The 27,332-nt window shown below is 36.9% G+C and overlaps 1 protein-coding gene across 4 annotated transcripts in view; it reads right to left on the reverse strand.

Moving 5' to 3' along the window:
* NUP62CL (nucleoporin 62 C-terminal like) overlaps positions 1-27,332 on the reverse strand; it is a 116,428-nt gene that overhangs the window by 44,796 nt on the left and 44,300 nt on the right. For all 4 annotated transcript variants that reach the window (XM_014343526.4, XM_055106866.1, XM_055106864.1 and 1 more), the window contains exon 2: positions 1,090-1,169. In XM_014343526.4, the coding sequence (XP_014199012.1) occupies positions 1,090-1,147 (58 nt within the window). In that variant the 5' untranslated portion in view covers positions 1,148-1,169. The remainder of the gene's footprint in view (positions 1-1,089; positions 1,170-27,332) is intronic.

The following is a 27,332-nucleotide window of genomic DNA, read 5'->3' on the forward strand; positions in this document are numbered from 1 at the left end:
TATTTTCTTTTCTTTTTTCTTTCTTTCTTTCTCTCTCTCTCTCTCCCTCCCTCCCTCTCTCTCTCTCTCTCTCTCTCCCTCCCTCCCTCCCTCTCTCTCTCTCCCTCCCTCCCTCTCTCTCCCCCTCTCTCTCTTTCTTTCTTCCTTTCTTTCCTTTTTTTTTTTTTGGTTTGACAGGGTGTTACTCCGTCACCTAGGCTGGAGTGCAGTGGTGCAATCTTGGCTCACTGCAGCCTTGACCTCCTGGGCTCAAGCAATTCTCCCACCTAAGCCTCCCCAGTAGCTGGGACTACAGGCATGCACCACTATGTCCGGCAAATATTTGTATTTTTTTGTAGAGACAGGGTTTCACCACGTTGCCCAGGCTGTTCTCAAACTCCTGGGCTCAAGCAATCCACCTGCCATGGCCTCCCAAAATGCTAGGATTACAGGCATAAGCTACTGAGCCTGGCCTGAATTCAATATTGTCAACATTTGCTATTACTATACTAATGGAAAATGTGTAACAAAGAAGTTGGGGTTACGAGATAATGTCTCACCTCTTAGCTCAAAGCATCCAGATAGATGGTCCTCTTCAGGTGGAGAGGTCACAAGACATCACACAATGTCAATTAGAACCCCAAAACTACAGCTGGCCCTTTGTCATGTTCCACTTCTGATAGGTAAAATGTAAGGACCACAAACCAGGTCGGTATCAAAAAACACACTATAGCAAGGCTCCTACATTTATTTCCCATTTTATCTTAGTCACATGGATAAGGACTTCTTCCCTTCAGAAATACTTGGCAAAACTCCCACTCTCCCTTCTGTTAATAGCTTCAAGGAGTTGTTTCAATGCATCACAATATTAATGAATTATATGCTTAAAGTTAGCATTTTAAGCTATAATAACCATGTTAATATAAAAATTTCACAGTTAAAGCCATGAGAATTAGGTTCTCAAGCAAAGCTACTATTGATATCAGCAATTATAAATGGGTTCAAGAATAATGATAATTTCTGAGACAGAGATCTGTAGCATATACTGGCAAACTGAGTAAGGTGGCCTCATGGGAAATAACAGTATTTTCTTTAGAATTAGTAACTTACATGAGAGCCCAATAGCAGCAGTGGAGGTCAAAGAATTTGATATTGAGGTAAACTGCATGGTGCTTGAACTAAAATCAAACCTAAAAATCAAAGTAACAAACAGAAAAATATGTCACTAAAAATAATTTTTAAAAGTAAAACAACATTATGACAAGGTTCATTAATATGGAGAAATAAAAACAAAGCAAGGAAAAGCAGGTATCCTGAAACCTAATCAATAAGACAGAGTAAAAGCTTGATTTAAAAAACAGTTCATTGGTACTACTTTAGTATAGTCAGTCTTCTAGCACCATCATAACAAAGAAATTCTACTTTGCTGAAAAAGAAGTCCTAAGAGGGGGGATCCACTTCCAGAACTGCAGCATAAAAAGTCCCATGGACCTGTTCCCAAGTAAATCCATAACCAGCAAAAAGTTCCAGCAAAAAGTTACTTTTTTTTCTTTAAATCGGAAATGGCTGGAAATTGTTCTAAGACCCCAGAGCAAATGAAGAAACATTTATTCAAGAAAATCTACTAAAACTCAGTAATGTAACAGTGACAGTCTATGGCATATGAGCCACAAGGCACTCCTTTCCTTTCACCGTCCCCTTGTCTACCTTGATGGAAGCTACTCTCTAGGGAGGGGTAGCCAAAACTTTACTCCCTCTGACCCCAGCTCCCAATCAAGGAATAGAGTATCCCAATGGGAGGGAAAGGTAGCCAGCATTTCTTATCACTTCCAACACAGAGTTGAAGGGGTGAAATTCCTGTTCAGTATAGCCAAGAGTTCAGGGGCTCCCTTCCTTTACTCACAGGGTGGAGACTCTACCCCAAGTAGAGAAGGCTGAGAATACTGAGGCCCCAATCACCCTCACCCTGATTATTCCACCCCAGTTTACTTGCAGGGTTAAGGTCCACACCTGAAGAGGTAAGCAAGAAGACCAGTGGCTACTGCTACTGCTCAGTACCCAAAGCACTGGCTGAACGATTCTGCCCAGGGATAAAGGCCATTCATAAGAACAGAGAGCTCCCAAGCCATCCCCCAAATAACTGACTTTATTTGAAACAGAGTGTGAGGACATTCAAGCCCAAAACATTACTCTAAAAAATGGAGATTTGGGAGGTAAACAATTAAGAGGAGGCAGGGAGCTTTATGAGAATAACGATTTAGGGTGTAAGTCGGATAGTTTATCAGAGATAACCAGGGAAAAAGAAAGCTGAAAAGGTCCGTCCTGAAATCGGAAGAATTAAGTACTGATGTACGCTACAACATGGATGAATCTTGAAAACATTATGCTAAATGTAAGAAGCCAGACCAAAAAAACAAAACAAAAAGCTTCATATTGTGAAATTCTATTTATATGAAATGTCCAGAATAGACAAATTCATGGACAGAAAGTATATTAATGATTCCCAGGGGCTGGGAGGAATGGGTAATGGGGAGTGACTGCCAATGGGTATAGGGTTTTTTTTTGTGGGGGGGCGATGAAAATGTTCTCAAATTACATAGTGGTGATAGTTGTACACTCTGTGACTATATTAAAAACCACTGGATTGTATACTTAAAACAGTGAATTTTAAGATATGTGAATTATACCTCAATTATGCTATTATTAAAAAAACACATTATCATCTCAATAGAAGCAGTAAAAGCATTTGATAAAATCCAATACCCTTTCATGGCAGAAACACTCAACAAATTAGGAAGAGAAGGGAGCTTCCTAAACAGGATAAAGGGCACTAATGAATAATCTACAGTAACATCACACTTAATGGAGAAAGACTAAATACTTTCCCACTACCATCAGAAACAAAACAAGGATGTCTGCTCTAGCCACTTCGATTCAACAATACATTGAAAATTCTAGCCAGGACAATAGGCAGGAAAAAGAAATAAAACACATGTGGATTGAAAAGAAAGAAGTAAAACTATCTCTATTCATAGATGACATGATCACGAATACAGAAAATTCTAAGAAATAAAAAAAATCTACTAGAACAATAAACAAGTTTTGTAAGGTTGCAGGATACAAGATTAATATATAAAAATAATTACATTTCTCTTATAACAATGAACAATACAAAATGAAAGAAATTAAGAATATAATTCCATTTATGATTGCTCAAAAGGAAATACTTAAGGACAATTTTTAAATTACATAATGTACACAAAAATATGAAACATCATTGGAAGAAATTAAAGATGTTCTAAAGGATCTCATGTTTATAGATCAAAACACTTAATATTGTTAAGATGGTGTGATAGACAGAAAACCAGTCCCCAAAGATGGCCTAATACCCAGAACTTGTGAACATATCGCCTTACTTGATAAAAGGGATTTTACAGATGGGATTAAGGTTAAATACCTTGAGATTATCCTGAATTATCCAAGTGAGAAAATTTAATGACCCCAATCCCTTAAAGCAGAGAACCTTTCCAGGATGTGGTCAGAGGCAGATGTGACTACAAGAGAATGGTCAGAAAGATACAAAATTGCTGATACAAATGGCCAACAAAGCACATGAAAACATGCTCACTATCCTTAGTCACTAGGGAATTGCAAATCAAAGCCACAATGAGATACTACATTATACCCATTAGGATGGCTATAATCAAAAAGATAGATCAAGTGTTGATGAGGATCCTGTTGGAAATGTAAAATTCTGTACCTCTTTGGAAAACTGTCTGGCATTTCCTCAATGCGCTAACATAGTGTTACCGTGTGACCCAGCAATTTTACTCTTAGGGATATATATATATGCCAAAAAGAGATGAAACATATATTCACACAAAAACATATATGTGAATATTCATAGCAGTATTATTCAAAATAGACAAAAGGTAGAAACAATCCAAATGCCTATTAACTGATGAATGGATGAATAAAATACAGCATATCCAAGCAATAAAATTGTACTTGCCATAAAAGGAAAAGTAGTAATACACGCTACCACATGAATGAGCTTTGAAAGCATGCTAAGTGAAAGAAGCTAGTCACAAAAGACTGAATAATATATTATTCCATTTATAAAAAATATATGATTCCATTACAGAGACAAAATGTAGATTAGTGGTTGCCAAAGACTGGGGAAAAGGAGGAATGGGCAATGACTGCTAATGAGTAGAGAGTTTCTTTTGGGGATGATGAAAATATTCTAATACGGCCTGTTGTAATGGTTGCATAGCTCTGTGAACCACTGAACTGTACATTTTAAATGGCTGTACAGTATGTAAAGAATAAATGAAGGTCTGGAATAAATTTTCAGAAAACAGATTACCTGCCTCTTTAAAAAGAAAACTATAAGGATAAATTAATGCATAATGACACAAATAAGATAGAGTTACTTGAAAGCAAAGTTCATATCTTTTCATCCTCACTGCAGATCAATGCACATGGCACATAATAGTAATTGTTCAATAAATGTTTCTGCTGAATTGAACCAACTTTTTCTAGACTCTAACACATAATTACAGATATTCTATTTCACCTTTAAAAGGAAAAAGGTGCTTAATAAGTAACTGTACTTGCACCTATTATTGCCTGCATTCAACTGTCATGGTGACAAATGATGTAAGATTCTGCTATCCAAAACATCTAGGTCCTCCGGGGGTGAAAGAGACAGAAAGGAGATGTGGAGAAGGAATTGGAAACTTTACCACATACAAAAGCTACTTAAAATTTACACAGTGCAATATCCCTATGTTTCATTTAGGAGAAGAACCATATGTACACTTTTAAAGAAATAACCAATTGTACTTTGGGAGGCCGAGGCAGGAGGATATAGGTCAAGAGATAGAGACCATCCTGGCCAACATGGTGAAACCCTGTCTCTACTAAAAATAAAAAAAAAAATGAGCTGGGTGTGGTAGTACACGCTTGCAGTCCCAGCTACTCAGGAGGCTGAGGCAGGAGAATCGCTTGAAACCAGGAGGCGGAGGTTGCACTGAGCCGAGATCATACCACCGCACTCCAGCCTGGCAACAAAGCAAGACTCCATCTCAAAAAAAAAAAAAAAAGAAAAGAAAAGAAAAGAAAAAGAAAAGAAATAACCAATTGTATAGCAAAGGCATTTATATTTACAATTCATTACCTATCTGAGAGGTTGAATTTTTAATATGGGTTTCATTGCTACTTCAATTTTTTCATTTGAAATTGCCTATTCATGTCATCTGCCCATTTTCACGTCAAAGAATACTGTCTTATTACTGATATTTTTAAATTTTATTTTAAAGTTACATAGATATATTGCATAATAGTGGGGGTTGGGCTTCTAGTGTACCCATTACCCAAATAGTGAACACAGTACCCAACAGGTAATTTTTCAACCTTTACCCCTACCCCCAACTCTCTCCTTTTGGAGTCCCTAGTGTTTATTATTTTCATTTTAATGTCCATGTGTACCTACCGTTTAGCTCCCACTTATACATGAGAACATGCAATATTTGATTGTCTGTTTCTGAGTTACTTCACTTAGGCCTCTGGCTCCATCCATGATATCACAAACGATATGATTTCATTCTTTTTATGGCTGCATAGTCCAATCAATCACTTATGGACATTTAGGTTGATTTCATGACTTTGCCATTGTGAACAGTGCTGCAATAAACATGTAAGTGCAAGTGTCTTTTTTATATACTGGTTTCTTTTCCTTTATATAGATACCCGGCGTGGAATTGCTAAGTCAAAAGGTGGTTCTATTTTTAATTCTCTGAGAAATCTCCATATTGTTTTCCATAGAAATTGAGACAATTTATATTCCTACCAACACTATTACTGATTTTTAATAAAAGTGTATATCAAGGCTATTTATTTTGTCATATGTTGCAATAATTCCTCTACCCCAGTTTGCCATTCAGTTTTTATTTTATTTTTATGTAGTCAAATCTTTCCATCATTTTTTCTCTCTGGTCTATGTCTCTATATAATAGTCTATGTCTTCATATCATGTTTAAAAAGACTTTTCTCTTAAACATATGAAAAGGTGTTCAACCTCATTTTTAAGAGAAAATTGCAAATTATAACTACATTGAGAATAATTTCATTTAACGAATGACAATAAGTCAAAAACTAAACACACTCTGTTAAGGACACTATAAAGAAGCAGGCAGCCTCACAGATTCCAAATGGGGGGATAAATTGGTACAACTATGGGAAACAACTGGTCAATGTTTTAAAAATTACAAATGCATCTATCTTTTGAACCCGCAATACTTTTTCTGGAAATTTAGCCACAAAAATATACTTGAATACCTGTAAAATGACATGTAAAATGATATCCATTGCATCACTGTTTGTATTAGTAAAGGATTATGTAAACAACCCAAATGGCCATCAGCAAGGGACTGGATATATAAATTATAGCACATCCAGAGCATGGAATACTACGATCCTATAAAAAATACTGAGGAAAAACATACTGATGAAGTTCTCTATGTACTGACTAATGTGAAAACATTCAAAATGTGTAAAATAAGCACATAAAGTTTTTAAGTAAGGTACAGAATACAAGTTAAAAAGCAAGGTACAGAATAGTGTCTAGAGTATACCATTTATATCAAAAAAGGCAGAGGACTAAGAATATGTATTTTTATTTCTCAACAAACTCATGAAGAAGCTCTGGAAAGACATATGCAATTACAGTGGTTAACTGAGTATGGGAAAGGGGCAGGGGTAATAAAGATGCAGATGGGGAATAATATACCTATTTATGCTATTTATAGTTTTATTTTTGAATCATTTGACTATGTTATTTTAAACTCCTATAGAAATGCTTATCTCCTCAACTCCAGAAATATTATTTACATATTTTCATATTCACCTATGCTTTAAAAAAATTTATGGTTTCGCTTTTTTTTTTTTTTTTTTTTGAGGTGGAGTCTCACTTTGTCACCCAGTTGGAGTGGTGCAGTGGCACGATCTCGGCTTACTGCAACCTCCGCCTCCTGGGTTCAAGTGATTCTCCTGCCTCAGCCTCCCTAGTAGCTGGGACTACAGGCATGCACCACAACGCCCAACTTTTTTTTTTTTTTTTCTGTAGTGACGAGGTTTCACCATGTTGGCCAGGCTGGTCTTGAACTCCTGACCTCAAGTGATCCACCCATCTCGCCCTCCCAAAGTGCTGGGATTACAGGCATGAGCCATGCACCTGGCTATGGTTTTACTTTCTACCTTAAGTAACCAAGGATTTTTTTCAGTTAATCTTTTTAGGCAAAATTCATCCCCTTACCCACAATAACTGGTTAGCCAGCTACTGCAATTCATTTATTCACTACTCTATTCTCTATCTCACAAATTTGAAATGTCACCTTCACAAGCACAGGTTTGTTTCTGCACTGTAATTCAAAATATTTCACTGATTTTTCTTTCTATCCCTGTTCCATAGCACTAGAATTATTTTATTTTTATGTTACATAATATTTTAAATTTACAGGAAAAGAATAAATTTATAATAATTTTCACATATTTTCTTGCAAGTTCTCATTACTTTCCTAAAAAAAAAAAAATAGAGGTGGCTAGTCTCATGCATTTATTCCCCCATATAAACTTTAAAATCTTGTCCTTCCTTCCTTTCCTTCCCCCAAAGATTCCCATTATGGTTTTACGAGAATTGCATGAAATGTATAGATTAATTCAAAGATAAATGACATCTTTATCTTATAGGGTCTGAGCATTCAGTGGGTCTTTTCATTTATTCACATCCTCTTTTACATTCATCAGTAAAATTTTGTGGTTTGCTTCATCTAAGTCATGCATATTTTTAAAAGTTTACTCCTATGCATCTCATACTTTTGGCTGAAATTGTTAATTAGACCTTTCTCCATTATATTTCCCAACTGCTATTGCTTAAACATGGGAAAGCTATTGATTTTTGTATTATTTATTTTGTAACTGGTCATATTACTGAAACCTCTTTACTATCTCTAATTAAATTTACACTTGATTTATGCCCGTATTTAAAAATCTTGATCATTTGTCCCAGATACTGGCATAATTTCAGGCGCCTGACCTTAAATCACATACCTAAAGGTAACTAGGGGAGCAAATACCACTTAATATGATTTGCTTTTAAGTTAAATGAATCTTAGAAAAGGATTTAAGAGACAAAAACCTTAGCTTCCTAATTAAAGGACAAGATCAGAGTTGTTCGACATTACCAAATAATTCTTTGCTGTGGGGGACTGAACTGTGCACTGTAGGATGTTCAGCAGCATCCCTGGGCTCTGATGCCAGTAGCATCTCCCTAGTCTTGACAACCAAAAATGTCTCCAGATTTGGCCAAAATTCCCCCATGGTGGGGCCAACTGTCTCCAGCTGAGAACTACTGAACTAGAAGAAGGGTTCAATATCACAATTTCCTCCATCTAGTGCTATAAGGATCCCAAAATCAGCCTTAATTCCTTTACGCTTAAGAACTTAAGAAAATGCCAACTATCTTAATAAATAGTAGGACATAGAAAATAGCAGTTTTTTTTTTTTAAAGAATAGAGGTAGTGGCCTTACACTACAAGATAGGGGGGGCATGCTACAGTAACAAAAATGGTAGTACTAGAACAAGAAAAAGAGATCAACAGAACAGAATAGAAAGCCTAGAAGCAGAGTCAAGCCAAGTCAAACAATAATTTGGTGTATCAGGAAGGCAGCAACTTCAATTAATAGAGAAAGGATGTCTATTTAACAAAACACAATGGTTCAATTCACTAATCTCTTAGGGGGAAAAATTAAGATTCTTAAAAATATAAAACACAAAATAACCAAAAAAATAAGAATGTTGAGATGGAAAGGCCTATATGAATAAGCTTTGAGAGAACCCCTAAAAAATGAAAGTTTTGACAACATAATAACTAAAATCTTAGGCTAGGTGTGGTGGCTCATGCCTGTAATCCCAGTGCATTGGGAGGACAAAGAGGGAGGATCATTTGAGGCCAGGAGTTCAAGACCACCCTGGGCAACATAGCAAGACCCTGTCTTAAAAGAAAAATATTAGCCAGGCATGGCGGCATGTGCCTGCAGTCCTAGCTACTCCGGAGGCTGAGACGGGACAATCACTTGAGCCCAGGAGTTTGAGGCTGCAGTAAGCTGTGATTGTGCCACTGTACTCCAGCCTGGGCAACAGAGTGAGACCGTGTCTCTAATTAATTAAAATCTTAAGGACTTCCATTTCAGGGCAGATGGAGTAGCTGTACTTCTCCCTCTTCTTCCCCCTAGATACAACTAAAACCCCAGGACGTTACATATAAAATAGACGTAAGAAGCCCAGGAGTGGTGGCTCACACCTGTAATCCTAGGACTTTGGGAGGCCGAGGTGGGAGGATCACTTGAGCTCAGGAGTTCAAAACCAGCCTGAGCAACATAATGAGACCCTGGCTCTATTGCTTAAAAAAAAGAGAAAAAAGTAAAATAAGATAAAAAATAAATAAACCTAAGAAGATTCTGAAAGGTAGAGAGAAGAAGGCAAACTGGCTAGGGATTCCAAAACCAAAGGAACAATATGGTGGTGAGTTCCCTAGGTTTTCTTTTTGCCTCATATTTCCCAGGCTTGGAGTTGAACAGGCTGGCAACCCAGAAATGCCAATGGGTATAAATTTTTCAAAAAGCCCTAACAAAAAAGTCTGCTTTTTTTAGACAAAGGGCAAGGGAGGGGGCAGCCAAGCAAGTCAGAAAACTTTTAGACAATAACCACTCTAACTATAACCAACCACCACAGAAAAATCTGTGGTCCTATCTGCACTCATGCTAGCAAACACCAGGAGAGCCTAGACACCCACCCTTGTGAGGCTATAATAAGGCATCCCAACACCTTCGCCAGGGTGGTATAAAAGAAGACCAAACTCGAAGCCAGGTTTTTCATCCCTGTCAGCAGTTAATAAACTCCATCCTCACCTTGCCAGCAGAAACCATGTCGGGGGCAGGAATCCCCACTCCACCTAGCAGTAACTTGGAGACCCTCATTTCAGGTGTCCACTGAGACCAAGTATGGAAACTGAAGTCCTACTCCCATTCTGCAGTAAAAAGGCAGCACTTCCCCCCTCTCCACCAGAACAATGTCAAATAAAGCCAGCCAAAGCAAAAGGTTTAAATCAGATCCAGAGTCTCATAACATAGTATGAGAATATCTAGGTTTCAGTTTAAAAATCACAAAGATTTTAAAGCATTCATGTAAAACAAATTCATCAACAAACAATTATTAACACACTTCAAACAAATGAAAAAACCCGCCTCAGCACAGAAAAAGAGAAGAAAGAAAGAAAGAAAGAAAGAAAGAAAGAAAGAAAGAAAGAAAGAAACTAATTAATTATTGGTAAAGAAACGGAAGTTATAAAGAACCAAGCAAAAATTTTAGAATGAAAAATTTGTAATAGATGAAATGCAAAGGTTGGTAGAAGGACCCAGTAGTAGAATAGAGGGAGAGTACAGAAATAAGAATCAGTGAACTGGATGATAGAATCATAGAAATTATCCAATCCAAACAACAGGGAAAAATAGACTGAAAAAAAATTAACAGAGCATCAGGTCCTGTTGGACTATAACCAAGGACTTAACTTTCGTGTCATCAGAGACAAGAAGAGAAAGAGGGTAGCGCTAAAAAGTAAATAATAGCTGATAGAAAAATAGGTGAAAATGTTCCAAATTTATGCCAAAGAGGCATAAATGAACATACTCAAGAAGCAGAGCGAACCCAAAAAGGATAAGCACAAAGAAATTTACAAAGACACATAATAATTAAACTTCTGAAAACCAAAGGCAAAGAAAAAAACTTGAAAGCAGTAAGAGAAAAATGGCATCTAACCAAGAGAGAAAAGACTATTTAAATGACAGAGGATTTCTCATCAGAAAGCAGGAAAGCAAGAAAGAAGTAGCCCAATACTTTTCAAGTGCTGAAAGAAAACAACTGTCAACTCACAGCTAACGAAAATATCCTCCAGAAAAAAGAGAGGAAATCAAGGCATTGAGAGATGATGGAAAGCTCAGAAAATCTGTTGCCAATAGACTACCGTAAAAGTAGTCCCAGCTACTCGGGAGGCTGAGGCAGGCGAATGGCGTGTACCCCGGAGGCGGAGCTTGCAGTGAGCCGAGATCGCGCCACTGCACTCCAGCCTGGGCGACACAGCGAGACTCCGTCTCAAAAAAAAAAAAAAAAAAATGGCTGAAGGAAATTATTAAAACAGAAAGGAAAGTATAAAAGAAGGAATCTTGGAACCTCGGGAAGTAAAAAACAACAAATAAAAGCAAAAATATGGGTAAATATAATAGGCTTTCCTTCTTACCTTCAGTTTTCTTAATTATGTTTGAAAGCTGAAGCAAAAATTATAACCCTGTCTGATATGGCTCTAAATATATGTAGAGGAAATAGTCAAGACAATTACATTACAAATGGGGAAGGGTTAAGGGACATACAGGGAGGGACAATTTTTAGACTTCACTCAAACTGGTAAAATAGCAATGCCAGTAGACTGTGATAAGAGATGTATACTGTATATGATATCTAGAGTGACCGTAAAAGCTATACAAAAAGATATTCTCAAAAACACTATAGACAAATCAAAATGGAATTCTAAAAAATGTTCACATAACCAATAGGAAGGCAGAAATGGAAAAGAAAGAAATGAAAACCATAATTTAAAAAATGACACACTTAAGCCCTAATACAGCAATACAATAATTATAGTACATGTAAATGGCCTATACATACCAATTAAAAATTGGTAGAAGGAATTAAAAACACGACTCAACTATATGTTGTCTGTATGAAAGTCACTTCAAAAGTAATGATATAGGCAAGTTAAGAGTTAAAAGATGGGAAAAAATATACCATGCAACATTTAACAAAAGGGAGTAGGGAGTAGATATATTATTATCAGACAAAGTAGACTTCAGAACAAAGAAAATTACCATAGACAGAGGAGGATATTTACACAATGATAAGAGGGCCAATCCTCTAAGAAGTCTTAGTAATCATATGTGTATGAACCAAACAACAGAGCTTCCATATATGTAAAGCAAAAACTGATGAAACTTACAGAGAAATTCACTATTACACAGTTAGAGAGTTCAATACCCCTCTCTTACCAACTGATAGAACTTATCAGAAAATCAGCAAGGATACAGAAGAACTCAAAAACATCATGAACCTTCAGGATCTAATTGACATTTATAGAACACTTCACCCAACAAAGCAGAATACACATACTTTTCATTTTTAAAAATCCATTTATTGGGTATATTTAATATATTAAACATAATGTTATGGGATACATATAAATAATAAAAGTTACTATGGTTAAGCAAATTAACATAGCCATCATCTTACATAATTATCCATTTTTTTGTGTAACAGCAAAAATCTACTCAGTTTTGCAGATACTTTTAATACACAATTTTGTTAACTATACTCCTCATGATGTTATATATTAGATCTCTAGACTTGTTCATCCTACATATCTACTACTTTAAAAAAATGTCAATAGCATTTGGGGTACAAGTGGTTTTTGGTTACATGGATGAATTATATAGTAGTAAAAAATACACATACTTTTCGAGCGGGGTGTGATAGCTCACTCCTGTAATCCTAGCACGTTGGGAGCTGAGGTGGGCAGATCACTTGAGGTCAGGAGTTCGAGACCAGTCTGGCCAATATGGTGAAACCCTGTCTCTACTAAAAATATAAAAATTAGCCGGGCATGGGGGTGCATGCCTGTAATCCCAGCCACTTGGGAGGCTGAAGCAGGAGAATTGCTTGAATGCGGGAGGCGGAAGTTGCAGATCACGCTACTGAACTCCAGCCTGGGTGACAGAGCTAGACTCTGTCTCAAAAAACAAAACAAAAGAATACACATACTTTTCAAGTGCCCATGAAAGAAATACCAAGATAGATCATATATTTAGCCATAAAACAAACAACGACAAATTTAAAAGAACTAAAATGATACAGAGTGCATTCTCCAACTACAATTGAATCAAACTAGAAAGATAACAGGAAAATCTTCAAACATTTGGAAACTGAACACTTCTAAATAATACATGGGTCAGAGAGGAAGTCTCAAGAGAAATTTAAAAATACACCAAATTGAATGAAAATGAAAATACATCCTATCAAAATTTGTGAGACACAAAGCAGTACAGACAGGGTAAGTTACAGCATTAAATGTACACATTAGAAAAGAAGAAAAATCTAATCAATAATTTAAGCTCCCAACTGAAGAACTGAGAAAAAAAATAGCAAAATAAGCCCAAAGCAAACAGAAAAAAAGACCAAAAACTCAGTAAAATTAAAAACGAAAACAATAAAAAAAATTGTACAAACAGCTAATTCTTTTATTTATTTATTTATTTATTTTGAGATGAAGTCTGGCTCTGTCACCCAGGCTGGAGGGCAGTGGTGCAGTCTTGGCTCACTGCAACCTCTGCCTCCCGGGTTCAAGCAATTCTCCTGCCTCGGCCTCCCGAGTAGCTGGGATTACAGGCGCGCACCACCATGCCCGGCTGACTGTTGTGTTTTTAGTAGAGACGATGTTTCACCACGTTGGCCAGGCTGGTCTTGAACGCCTGACCTCAGGTGATCCGCCCGCCTAGGCCTCCCAAAGTGCTGGAATTACAGGCGTGAGCCACTGCACCCGGCCAAGAGCTGATTTTTGGGAAGATCTATAAAATTAACAATTCTAGTAAGACTGACAATAAAAGAGGGAAAACACAAATACAAATATTAGGAATGAAAACGGGATATCATGACATACCCAGCAGACATCAAAAGAATACTATGCCCATGAATTTAATAATTTAGAAGAAATGGACCGACTTTTCAAAAAACATAAACGACCACAATTCATCAATATGAGAAACATCATTTGACTGGCCCTATGACAATTAACGAATTTGAATTCATAAATGTGAAAACTCCCAAAAATCAATCTCCAGGTTGGGATGATTTCATTGGAAAATTCTACCAAATGTTTGAAGAATTTCTTTCAGAAAATAAAACAGGAGAACTCATTTTATGAAGCTAGTATTACTCACTGACCAACTCATTTTATGAAGCTAGTATTACTTACTGACCAAAACCAGACAGGCAATAGAAAAAAGAAAACTGCGGACCAATATCCTTCATGAACATAAATGCAAGAATCCTTAATGAAATAATAGCAAATATAATTCAACAATATATAAAAGAACTATATACCATGACAAGTGGGATTTATTTCAGAGATGCAAGGTTGTTACAATATTTAGGGCCAGTTGATGTAATTCACTGTATTAGCAGGATAATGAAAACCAATCACATGACCATATAAATTGATGCAGAAAAAGCATTTGAAAAACTTCAACACCCAGTCATGGTAAAAACTCCCCCCCCACAACTCCCCCCGCCCCACCAAAAAAAATTGGAATACAGAGAGGGGAACTTCCTTAACTTGATAAAGAACACCAACAAAAAACTGCAGCTAAGACTATACTTAATAGTGAAAGACCGAATGTTTTCCCCCTAAGATCAATAACAAGGCAACTTGTTCTCACCACTCTTATCCAAAACAGTGCTGGAAGTTCTAGCTATTGCATTAAGGCAAGAAAAAAAGGCATCAGATTGGAAAGGAAGAAATGAAACTATCTCTATTTGCAAATGACATAATTATCTATGTAGAAAAATCATAAGAAATTTACAAAAAAAAACTCCTAGAATAAATGAGTTCTCCAATGTTTCAGGATACAAGATAGACATACAAAATCAACTGTATTTCTATATACTAGTGATGAAAAGCAAACACAATATCATGTACAATCTCTAAAAAAAAGAAATACCTAGGTATAAGTTTAACAACAGAAAAAATCACAAACAGCATTCTGTCTTTTGTAAAATTATATTATCCACTGACATTACTCAAATCCTCATGCAAAAAGGACCCCTATAATACATTGCTATTTTGGATGCTTTTTTTCTCACTAAAAAAAGACATGAACTGATAAGATATACAGATGATAAGTACAGGAAAAGATGTTCAACATCATTAACTATCAGAGAAACTGTAAATTAAAACTACAATTATGATATCACTATCTACAAAAATGGCTAAAATAAAAAATAGTAACACCAAATGATAGTGAGGATACAAAGAAACTAGATCTTGTATACATTGCTGGTGGGTATGTAAAATGGTACAGCTAACATGGAAAAGTTTGGCAGTTTCTTATAAAACTGAATATGCAACTACTGTATAACCCAGAAATTGCACTACTGGGTATTTATCCCAGAGTAATGAAGACTTATATTCATGAAAAAAATCAGTACACAAATGTTCATAGCAGCTTTATTCATAATAGCCAAAAAGTAGAAAAAATACAAATATCCATTCATAGATAATAGTTTTAAAAAAACTGTAATACATCCATACAATACAACAGTATGCAGCAATAAAAAGAAACATGCAGGCCAGGCACAGTGGCCCATGCCTGTAATCCCAGCACTTTGGGAAGCCAAGGCAGGAGGATTGCTTAAGCTCAAGAGTTTGAGACCAGCCTGGGCAACATGGTGAAACCCCGTCCCTACAAATAATAATAATAATAATAATAATAATAATAATAATAATAATAAATTAGCCAGGTGTGGTGGTGCACGTCTATGGTCCCAGCTACTCAGGAGGCTGAGGTGGAAGAATCACTTGAGCCTGGGAGGTCGAGGCTGCAGTAAGCCATGATAGTGCCACTGTACTCCAGCCAGAGAGAGAGCGAGACCCTGTCTCAATGAAAGAAAGAAAGAGAGAGAGAGAAAGAAAGAAAGAAGGAAGGAAGGAAGGAAAGAAGGAAGGAAGGAAGGAAGGAAAAAGAAAGAAAGAAAGAAAGAAAGAAAGAAAGAAAGAAAGAAAGAAAGAAAGAAAGAAAGAAAGAATCGATACAGACAACAATCTGGATGAATCTCCAGAAAATTACGCTGAGTGAAAAAAGGCATTCCCAAAAGATTATATACTATATGGTCCACTGTATATAACATTTTATTAACTGCATTTTGGTTTAGCAAGATCCTGAATGTCTTCTCATTAATGTTGAATACAAGTTAAATGTATTTTACTGAAACCTAACTGGAAACTGGTTACCCATATATAGTATATAAGATGTCTCCACTAGCCAAAATATTTTAGCAAGAATATACCATTCCCAAATCATGCCATATAACTGACTTATTGCATCATATAATATTCTCTAAAATGTCATACTACCCTAAAGATATGCTTTCTTGTTCTATTGTTCCTCCTGATAAATTTCATTTCAGAAGTTTTAAGAGAGGAAGAAAAACAATCAACAGATTGTGAACAAGAAATATTTGTTAAACATAAGCATTAAACAATTGGCCTAAATATTTCAGGGTAACTCTGATTACTATATGCCAATTGGTCTAGACTACTGGTTCTCAGGAGTTTGTTGCTTTTTCCAAAACAAAGATTGATTGGTTCTAAACCTAAAACTATAAACCAGAAGGGGCACTTTGTATTTAATTTCCCCTATATTCATCAATAACACTAACCTCCAACAAGAGAAGTGACCACATTTGGATTTGAATCAATCAAGTAAGAATCTCAAAATCAATCTTGAATACTGTGCTTCTCCATTAGAGAGCAGAGTTCAAACCTTACTTGTGGACTGTCTGCCAAGGACGAAAGGAGCTATTGGTTGTACAGCAGTTGTGCCACTAGATGCCTAAGTAGCAGGAATAAGGGGTAATTCTACAAATGCTGTTGTCTGAGCGGCATGCCTCATGGAAACAATATTGAAACTGGTGCTCCCAGTCTGAGGTGTGCCTCCACCGATGAATGAGAAACCTAAATAGCAGAGGAGGGAGAAGAGCCAAAAGCAAAAGAAGTGGATGCTGTCACCTCATGTGACAGGGTATTGCTAGTTGCAGCATTAGTAAGGGTGTTGGCACCTACCCCAGAAGCCCCTGTAATCACTGTAGGTTGTGTGGAAGCAGTGTTGTCCAACTTTTTTTTTTTAATTGTTGTGGGTTTAGTAGGTGTATAACTTTACGGTTACATGAGGTATTTTAATACAGGCACATTCTAAATAGAAAAAAGGAAACAAAAATCAACATAATAGTTATCTGACATATTAAAAGGCAACTAGATAACATGGCTCCTGTCAAATTAAGTTTTAAATGTGAAGGTTTTGTTCTATAGGTTATTTCATCTCAATACAGAAAGATAACCAGATATTAATATAGGAATACATGCACAGAGCTCCATATTTCTCATTCATAGATAAAGGTTACCTAATTTGATCCACCTTAAGGGGAAAAACATTTAAAAATGTTTTAATGGGGAAAGAGTAGTTCAGAAAATTTTGTCTTCTGTAGAGACAAAAGGACTTATATGGCCGGGCGCCGTGGCTCACACCTGTAATCCCAGCACTTTGGGAGGCCGAGGCAGGTGGATCACGAGGTCAGGAGTTTGAGACCAGCCTGGCCAAGATGGTGAAACCCTGTCTCCACTAAAAATACAAAAATTAGCCGGGCACAGTAGCGCATGCCTGTAATCCCAGCTACTCAGGAGGCTGAGGCAGGAGAATTGCTTGAACCCAGGAGGCAGAGGTTGCAGTGAGCCAAGATCGCGCCACTGCAATCCAGCCTGGCGACAGAGTGGGACTCCATCTCAAAACAAAAAAAAAGGACTTATACTTCCTCTTTCTGCCAGCCCAGCACTTTATTAAACAACACAAGTTTTTGTTTTAGACACTAAATCAAACAACACGCATCTCTTTAAAACAATTTTTAGAGATTTTTTATCTTTTTTTCCACACTAACCAACTTCAGAAAAGTTTAGAAATTTTTAAATGTATTTCATGACCCATGACAAAATGCTTTAATATTTAAATTAATCCTCCTAAGAAAGATTATTTAGCATTCAATTACAAGTTATTAGATAACTATAACAGGATAAAGGAGAATTCCAGAGGGAATACCCTTGCTTTCACCAGGTTCTCAGGTGCTACTAAAAGACATGAGGCTATCAGTGCTACAAAAAAACAAGTAGATTTACCTAAAAAGGCATGAAATGAGTACCTCCTTTAAAATTCTGAGATGCATGAGGGAAAACTATATAATGAGTTCATTACAATGATCGATAGAAAAAGATCTCTCTAAAGAGTCACTTATTCAGCAAGTAGCCTAATTTCAAGATGATACATTTCCAAAACTCAGTGAGTACTCCTCCTGTGGTTCACATAAAATGAAGGGAGACCAGAGTACAGAATTCAGTGTGCCTTGTGCCTCAAATCTCAGCTGCCTTCAACTTGGTAGACTACCTTGGGAATAAATAGCATAATTCCAAATAGATTTTCATTTTTGAGACAGCATCTCGCTCTGTCACCCAGGCTGGAGTGCAGTGGTGCAATCATGGCTCACTGCAGCCTCGACCTCCCGGGCTCAGGCAATCCTCCCACCTCAACCTCCTGAGTAGCTGGGACTACAGGCACATACTACCACGCCCGGCTAATTTTTTGTATTTTTTGTAGAGACGGAGTTTTGCCATGTTACCCAGGCTGGTCTCAAACTCCTGTGCTCAAGCAATCCACCTGCTTTGGCCTCTCAAAGTGCTGGGATTACAAGCGCGAACCACTGCGCCAGGCCAGAAATAGTTGATTTAGAAATAACATATCATTTCTTTACCCAGTTTGTCTCTCAGAGACAATTACCTTTGTATCCACTAAAAAAAATCAGAAACTGTATTGCTCTTACTCTAAGGAAAATTCAGTTGCTACTGGGGCAGGAGTTGACACAACCAGTGTTCCAAAAACGAATCCTGTAGTCTGTGTAGCTGGAGCTGGATGTGAATAAGCCAGTGGAAGATGAAGATGCACTTGCAACTGGTTGGGACAAAACCCTCAAATTTAACCCTCCTATACCAGATGTAGAGAAAATAAACCCTGTAGTGGAAGTAGTCACTGTTGTTTTTGCAGAGCCAAATAATGAACCCACCTGTAAAGTTCCTCCAAAATTAAACCTGCTCATGACTCCAAACCCTAAAAAAGGATAAGAGAAGAATGGGAAAAAAAAATTAGAGCTCTCAATGAGACCTCAAAGAAAAGATGGTGGACAGAAGCCACACTGGAGTTGCTCCCTCGTACTCCAAACTTCTAGAAATACCAGTTTACAATCATTTAACAAAAACATTTTTTAATACAAAGCAAAGTTTTTCCAGAAAGAAGGACAATTTTTTAAGTGTCAGACAGAAAGGGAATTCATACCCATGAGCAGAAGTTAATGTTGATTAGCCCAAGATGATACCTTGAATGAGATATGTGCCTTAATAGCTGGAAATACAATGCTGAATTTGGGGTACGATTTAAGGCTACCTGGTAAGGCCACAGGCTCCTGAATCAGCAGAGACCTAGTGAAGTTTAAATCTGAGAAACATCTACAGGAGGATGGAAAAGACAAGAAACATGTGAGAATCCCAAACTGCTACAGAAGATATGCATAGATGGCTCAAATTCAATTTATGTTTGTGATGTAGAAACTTCAAGATAAGATGTTATCATAAAAACTGGTTAGGAGTTGATAAAACCTTCAAGGTCCAGGCAGGTTGCCCATGACATTACTCAAAAGGGACATCTCCACTTCCTAGGTCACATATAGTCAAAAAAAAAAAAAAAGCCCTTAGAAGGTTACTCACAGACAAGATATACAAAACATCTAAGTCAGTCATCTTTAGACCTAAGAAAATGAGAGAATTCTTATCCCAGAAATTAGAGATAAAAGCACAATCTGAACAGCACATCAAAATATATGTCTGATATGTTCAAAGAGCTCAAGAAAGAAATAGCATCCATAAAACTAAGTGAATGTGAAAAAGAACCAAAAGGAAATCCAAGAAACGCCTAACAGTATTAGAAATAAAAATGCTCAAAAGACAGATTTAAATAATAGACTACACAGTTGAAGAGAAAAAAATTAGCAAATTAGAAGAGAGAACAGAAAAAAATCTGCCAGTACCGAGGGCAGATAAAAATAAATAAATAAAAAAGATGGAAAAGGGGAGAGAATTAAGAGATAAGGAGAAAAAGAAGCTCCAATATATATCCAGAAGGAACAGAGAAAGAAAAAATAGAATGGCAGAGGCAGTATTCAAAGAGTTGATAAGTGAATTTCCTAGAACTGAAGAAAAATTAGTTCTCAGATTTAAAAAGCCACCCAGTGCAAGCAGGCAATCCCTCCTCACTACCATACAAACACACATACCCGTTATATACAATATATTGAAACCCTATAGAGAAAAATTTCTCATAGTTACCAGAGAGAAAAAAACAAATTTACCTAATAAGGAGCAACAACTAGATTGACAGCAGGCTCTTCATTAGCAATAATAAACATTAGAAGACAGTGGGAAAATATCTTAAAAGTGTTAAGGGAAAAGTCATTGTGAACTTATAATTCTATCCCAGTCAAAATTAATAAAATGAGATGACTAAAAATTAGTTTTTAACACAGTAGCTCTGAAAGGCAATTCTAACAAATTTCAAAAATGTCTCATTAAAACTAAGAGTTGCATTACTTTATGCACCACTAAGAAAGGAAGGGAGAAAAACCACCAACCTGTCATAATTCCTTATTATTTAATTTTTAAATACTTTTTGAAAGAGCTCTTTTCATTGTAGACATAGATTTTAATCAAACATGCATATATTAGAAAAACGTATAAGCAAAGTAACTTGGTTAATGTATCTCAAAAATTCACATTGAGTCCAATTTTCTTTTCTTTCTCTCTCTTTTTTTTTTTTTTTTTTTTTTTTTTTGAGACGGTCTCCTTCAGTCACCCAGGCTGGAGTGCAGTGGCACAATCTCAGCTCACTGTAACCTCCGCGTCCCGGGTTCAAGCGATTCTCCCGCCTCAGTCTCCTGAGTAGCTGGGACTACAGGCATGTGCCACCATGCCTGGCTAATTTTTGTATTTTTAGTGGAGACTCGGTTTCACTGTGTTGGCCAGGCTGGTCTCGAACTCCTGACCTCAGATGATCTGCCTGCCTCAGCCTCCCACAGTGTTGGGATTACAGACATAAGCCACCGTGCCAGGCCCCAATTGTCAACACAAATTTCTTGATAACTTCTATGCCACCAGGAGCACTGTTAAAGCAGCATTTTAAAAAATAAATTATAAGAGAACTAAAAGCCATTTTTGCTATGCTCTTAAGTCAGCTTTGCAAATACGTAGACTAGCTTCCTTTTGTCTCCCATTTCAGCATATTGGTAACTAAATCTGATTTACTATCTCCTCCATTCTCTCCCCACAACCACTATTTTCTAAGAGTTAAAGGTGATCCTCCATTGTCTCAGGGATTTTTCACTTCAGTCATCCATTATGAAAGTTTTGATCCTAAAGATTTTGATATTATCTGTGCATGCAGGAACAACTATCACATCACAACTGCCACCTGGCCAAAAGATACCATTCAACTATTGGACTTGCCTCCATTTCAGAGACGTTAAGATATGAAAAAAATGTACCTCTTTAAATGGCTGAGATACAGCATCTTGAATACTGTTAGTGTCATGGGTATAAGGGAAAACTTTCCCAAGAGTAACTCTGAAGGACAACATTTATCTGAATGTGTTAGTTACAACATGCTTATTTTCAAGTCTTATACACATCTTAAAACTTTTTAAATGTGAGCTCCAAATGGTGATTTCAACTGTAACAACTCAATCCTGGAAGGCACAGAAAGGGAAGCAATAAGAGCATTTGCTGTGTTTAGTTTTATATTCCCAAGTGTACCACTTTCCTGAGGTTACAAGTGCTATGTTGTTATAAATTATAATGTTATTATAGGTTTTATAACATATAATTATTTATGTGTTATATGTTTTAATATACATGATGATAATATAAATATTGATAGAAAAATTCATTGTTGTCAAACCATGGTGGGTGTTTATCCTGTAAAAGAAATTGACAAACACTTCCAGATTTAGGTATTGTCATCAATGTCATATTGCAGACAAAACTAAAGTTTTCTGGTAGCCATCAAAAGGTGGATTTTTTTTTCCTATGCCCTTGCATTTATGGAATTTCTATTCTTTTGGAAATAATTTAAGAATCTTCCTATTAAATGCAGCACATAACTTTAATTTTTTCTGCCTTAGAAATTTGAGAAATAAAACAAAAAAAATCACTTTTTGGACTAAAAGTACATTTTTGTCACTAAAAATTTGGAATTAAATATTCTTGCCCTTCCATCTCATTTAGATCTTAAATATTTCATATCCTTAGCTTTTTTTATTTTTTAATCTATTTTGCTTGACCAGTTTCTGACAAAGGTGTTTAAAAGCCTCCAATTATTATGAATTGTCAATTTTTCCCTATAATCCCATTGCTTTTTCCTTTATATATTTCTTTTGTTTGTTTGTTTGTTTTGAGATGGAGTTTCACTCTTGTTGTCCAGGCTGCAGTGTGATGGCACAATCTTGGCTCACTGCAACCTCCTGCAACCTCCGCCTCCCAGATTCAAGTGATTCTCCTGCCTCAGCCTCCCAAGTAACAGGGATTACAGGCATGTGCCACCACGCTTGGCTAATTTTTTTTTTTTTTTTGTATTTTTATAGAGATGGGGTTTCACCATGTTGATCAGGCTGGTCTCAAACTCCTGACCTCAGGTGATCCACCCGCCTTAGCCTCCCCAAGTGCTGGGATTACAGGTGTGAGCCACCACGCCCGGCCTCCTTTATGTATTTCAAGACTGTATTGTTAGGGGCCTATATGAAGTTCACAGTTGACAGACTCTTGGTAAATTTTCTTTCTTTCATCGGTATGAAGTAACTAATTATTACTAAACTGCCTTAAATCATATTTTGTCTGACACTGATGTTGCCTCACCATTTTTCTTTAGGTTGGTATTGGCCTAGTGCATCTTTTTCTATTCCCTTGTTTTCAACCTTTCTGTGTCATTTTAAATGTGGTTTTTGTAAGTAGCATAGCCGAAATATTTTAAATCCAATCTGACAGTCTCCTAGTGAGTTTAACTTACTTACATTTATTGTGACTACTAACACTACTGGATTTTTCTTCCATCTTACTTTGTATTTTTTATTTGCCAGGCTCTATATATCTTTTATCTTTTTCTGCATATTTGGATTGATGAGATTTTCTTTATTCTCTTAATTTTTCCCAGGCGTGGAAGTTACATATTCTATTAATTTGTAAGCATTCTCTTGAATTATTTCTTTTCACACAGAGTTAAATTTATATTTTTTAAAACAAAGTCTGAAATTATTCAGTATTCCCTATCCTTTTTTAACAAACAGGAACTTAGCACACTTTAGCTTCCCTATGCATATCATTACTTTATTAAAAAATGGGAAACAGGTCTGTACTCCCTATCTGTGGCAATCAAGAGGAATACGCTATCTCTGCCTTGTTGGGTTTCTCCAGACAACCTTTCTTCCTCTTCTAAGTAACCTCTCCTTATCCACACTGCCTAACTACAGGAGCTTAAAGCTGATAAAACTACAGCTTTGTATGTTGAGCCCAGCTTAAAGTCTCTCTTGGGTGACTCAATGCAAGCACACATATTCAAAGAAAGGAATACTAGATGATAAAGGCCCTCAGCAGAAAGCACACTAGGCCCCCAAAAATCATCAGAGCTTATTAGAAGGGCTACTAGAAATGAGCAGAATGTTCCCTACCTGGCAGTCCAATCTAAACGGGGCTTACTGAATTAACTAAATGGCTGGAGAGAAAGAAAACAATGAGTGTTGATGCCCACTAGACTGTTCTAGTCATTTAAATGCATTTGGAGCCTCAGTTTCCTCACTTCTAAAATTCTGACGGTTCCATTAAGTGAATAACCAAAATATTATTTTAAAAATAAGTTTGTATAGGACTCTTCACATATATTACCTTGTCTAATTTAATTTTATGTAAAATGCTATGTGAAAGCTTTCCAAAGTATAATGCTGGGGTTATCCTCACTGCTGGTGAAGAACTAATCAGTGTCTTCTAATCAGGTCTGTGTGTAACTAATCAGGTGGGGACCTGGAGAACTTTTCTGTCTAGCTAAAGGATTGTAAATGCACCAATCAGCACTCTGTCTAGCTAAAGGTTTGTAAACACACCAATCAGTGCTCTGTGTCTAGCTAAAGGTTTGTAAACACACTAATCAGCACTCTGTAAAAACACACCAATCAGCACTCTGTGTCTAGCTAAAGGTTTGTAAACGCACCAATCAGCACTCTGTAAAAACGGACGAATCAGCACTCTGTAAAATGGACCCATCAGCACTCTATAAAATGGAACAATCAGCAGGATGTGGGTGGGGCCAAGTAAGGGAATAAAAGCTGGCCACCCGAGCCAGGAGAAGCAACTCACTCGAGTCCCCTTCCAGGCTGTGGAAGCTTTGTTCTTTCACGCTTCACAATAAATCTTGCTGCTGCTCACTCTTTGGGTCCACACAGCCTTTATGAGCTGTAACACTCACCGTGAAGGTCTGCAGCTTCACTCCTGAAGCCAGTGAGACCACGAACCCATCGGGAGTAAGAACAACTCTGGACGCACCACCTTTATGAGCTATAACACTCACCGCGGAGGTTCACTCCTGAAGCCAGCAAGACCATGAACCCACCAGGAGGAACGAACAACTCCAGACACACTGCCTTTAAGAGCTGTAACACTCACTGCAAAGGTCTGCAGCTTCACTCCTGAAGTCAGCAAGACCACGAACCCACCAGAAGGAGGAAACTCCGGACACACCATCTTTAAGAACTGTAATACTCACCGCGAGGGTCCACAGCTTCATTCTTGAAGTCGGCGAGACCAAGAACCCACCAGAAGGAACCAATTCTGGACACACTATCAGCTGGCCCAGACAGTGAACATAAACTGGATTTCAAACTATAATTTTAAAAAATTACTATTCATCTATCTCATGTATCAGCATGCAAATTATCTGCTCTGTGTACTACCTACTATTATTTATTGATTCTGGGAGTGTTCTTGGTAGTAGGAAACCTGATCTAGAATCAATAAATGATGGTCATTTCAGGACACACCACTTTATCACTCAAGTTCTAGACTCTCTTATGTAATATAAAGGGGAAAAGATAAAAGGAAGCACTTATTGAAACTGAAATCCCTTACCTTCATTACCTAACAACAAACCAAAAAGGTATTTTGATCTCCATTCTATAGCTGAGGAAGCAGAGGCTCTGAGACACTAACTTTCCTAGGGTCAAGCAACTAGTAAGTGAAGGAATCGGACACTATTCTTCTATTTTAATACTAGCTTAAGCAACACATCATTAGGAAGATAAATCTACTGTGTGTCAAAAGGCAGAAACAAAATCAGTTCAAGCCTGGGTACCTATTATAAGCCATTTCAGCATAATGTTTAAGGATTTCTGTCTCACAAAGTATAAATGATTTTGAGAGTAATCATTCATTCCCCTACATTTACTTTGAGAAATGACTGTCAAGAGGTGACCAGCACAGAAGCTTAGCCATACGATTTATTAAAAATTGTTCCTAGTTTCTTAGAAGCAAATAGACTATTCTTCTTTAGAGGCAACATTTTCCCTAAACCGCCTAGTTATTGACAATCATCAAGTTCCACGAATGCACTCAACCTTCTCAAGAACATCATGACTGAGAGATCTGGCCTGAAAATTCACATATGATTAGTCATGTTATAAAACCATTTCTATAAAAAGCAACCTCTGGCAATACATATGATTGTTTAACACATCATTAATTAGAGAGGCAGAGATGCAAAGGAAGTACAAATTCACAGAAGAAACCCCTTGTTCTACCAAGATATAAAGTCTTCCAGAAAAAGTACTCAAGAAGAAAGTAGAAAAATCTAAGCCTCAAAGCACAGTAATGACCCTATTTGTCAGTAATAGTTATGCATGCCAACTCTGGAAGTAAAAACTGAATTACTAATGTCTTACTCTAAATGTTTCTGTTCCCAGAGAGAAATTGATAGGGAGAGGTGAAGTTAGCCCAGGCATTTTGAAGGAAACAGAGAGGGATCAAACTTCAAATGGTAATCATCTTATGCCAAAACAAAATATAGGGCTTCTGAAAATGGTGCATTGGTTTCAAGTTCATATTAAACATCTTAAGCAGTATAATTTGCTGATTATCTTTCACATTAAGTTCTTTTTTCCCCCTTCATACTATAGCTTCTCAAAGCCTTAAGGTCAGAATCTAATTTTAAGACCTAGAAAAAGTTTTTATTTTAATCCCAAAATGAGGATGGATCAATTCTTCAAATGTTAAAAGTGTGATATTGCTGAAGACTGTTAATTGCTCATGTGAAGTTTGATCCTGTAATCCCAGCACTTTGGGAGGCTAAGGTGGGCAGATCATGAGGTCAGGAGTTCAAGACCAGCCTTGAGCAACATGGTGAAAACCCGTCTCTACTAAAAATACAAAAATTAGTCAGGCGTGGTGGTGAGTGCCTGTAATCCCAGCTACTCAGGAGGCTGAGGCAGGAAAATCGCTTGAACCTGGGAGGCGGAGGTTGCAGTGAGCCGAGATCGCGCCACTGCACTCCATCCTGGGCAACAGAGCGAGATTCCGTCTCAAAAAAAAAAAAAAAAAGAGAGAGAGAGAGAGAATCTTGGAGGAGCTGAGAAGGACCCAAGGGATGGCAGAGTGTATGTGTGGGCATGAAGACCTAGGAAGAGGTATGGCTGCTTGGAAAGGGGATGGAGGGATGCAAGAGAGGGCAGGGAATAGGGGAGGGTAGGTGAGGAGAGGAGAGAGAGTAAAATACTTGAAAGAACTAACTGGTGATTAGCAGTCAAATGCAAAAGACAGCCTCAAAGGTACGCCCATATTTATAAGAATCTTTCCCAAAACTCTGGAAAAGTAGAGCAAAAAAACCCTCAAAAAACAAAAAACTGGAGAATTCTGAAGAATGATAATCATAAAAACCTTTTACAAACATGCAAGTAAGAAAAGTTGTCATATAAAGATCTCAAAAACTGTTATTTACAAGGAAAAACAGATCTGGCTAATATAACTTAAAGTTTATTTTTTAATAGGAATGTTCACTTTTTTCATGGCCTCACTCCACAGAAAATAAAGCAATTAAACATATGCTTCTGAAAAAATAAGCATAATTCTTATGTTTCTAATTTTTAGTTTTTTAATTGTGGTAAAATACATATAATATTTGCCATTTTACCCATTTTAAAGTGTACAATTTTGGTAGTATTAGGTACACTCATGATGTTATTCAACTGTCACAACTATCTGTTGACAAAACTTTTTCATCATCCTGAACAGAAA

This window comes from Pan paniscus, chromosome X (genome assembly GCF_029289425.2).
Source record: "Pan paniscus chromosome X, NHGRI_mPanPan1-v2.0_pri, whole genome shotgun sequence".
In the NCBI taxonomy this organism is placed as follows: domain Eukaryota; kingdom Metazoa; phylum Chordata; class Mammalia; order Primates; family Hominidae; genus Pan; species Pan paniscus.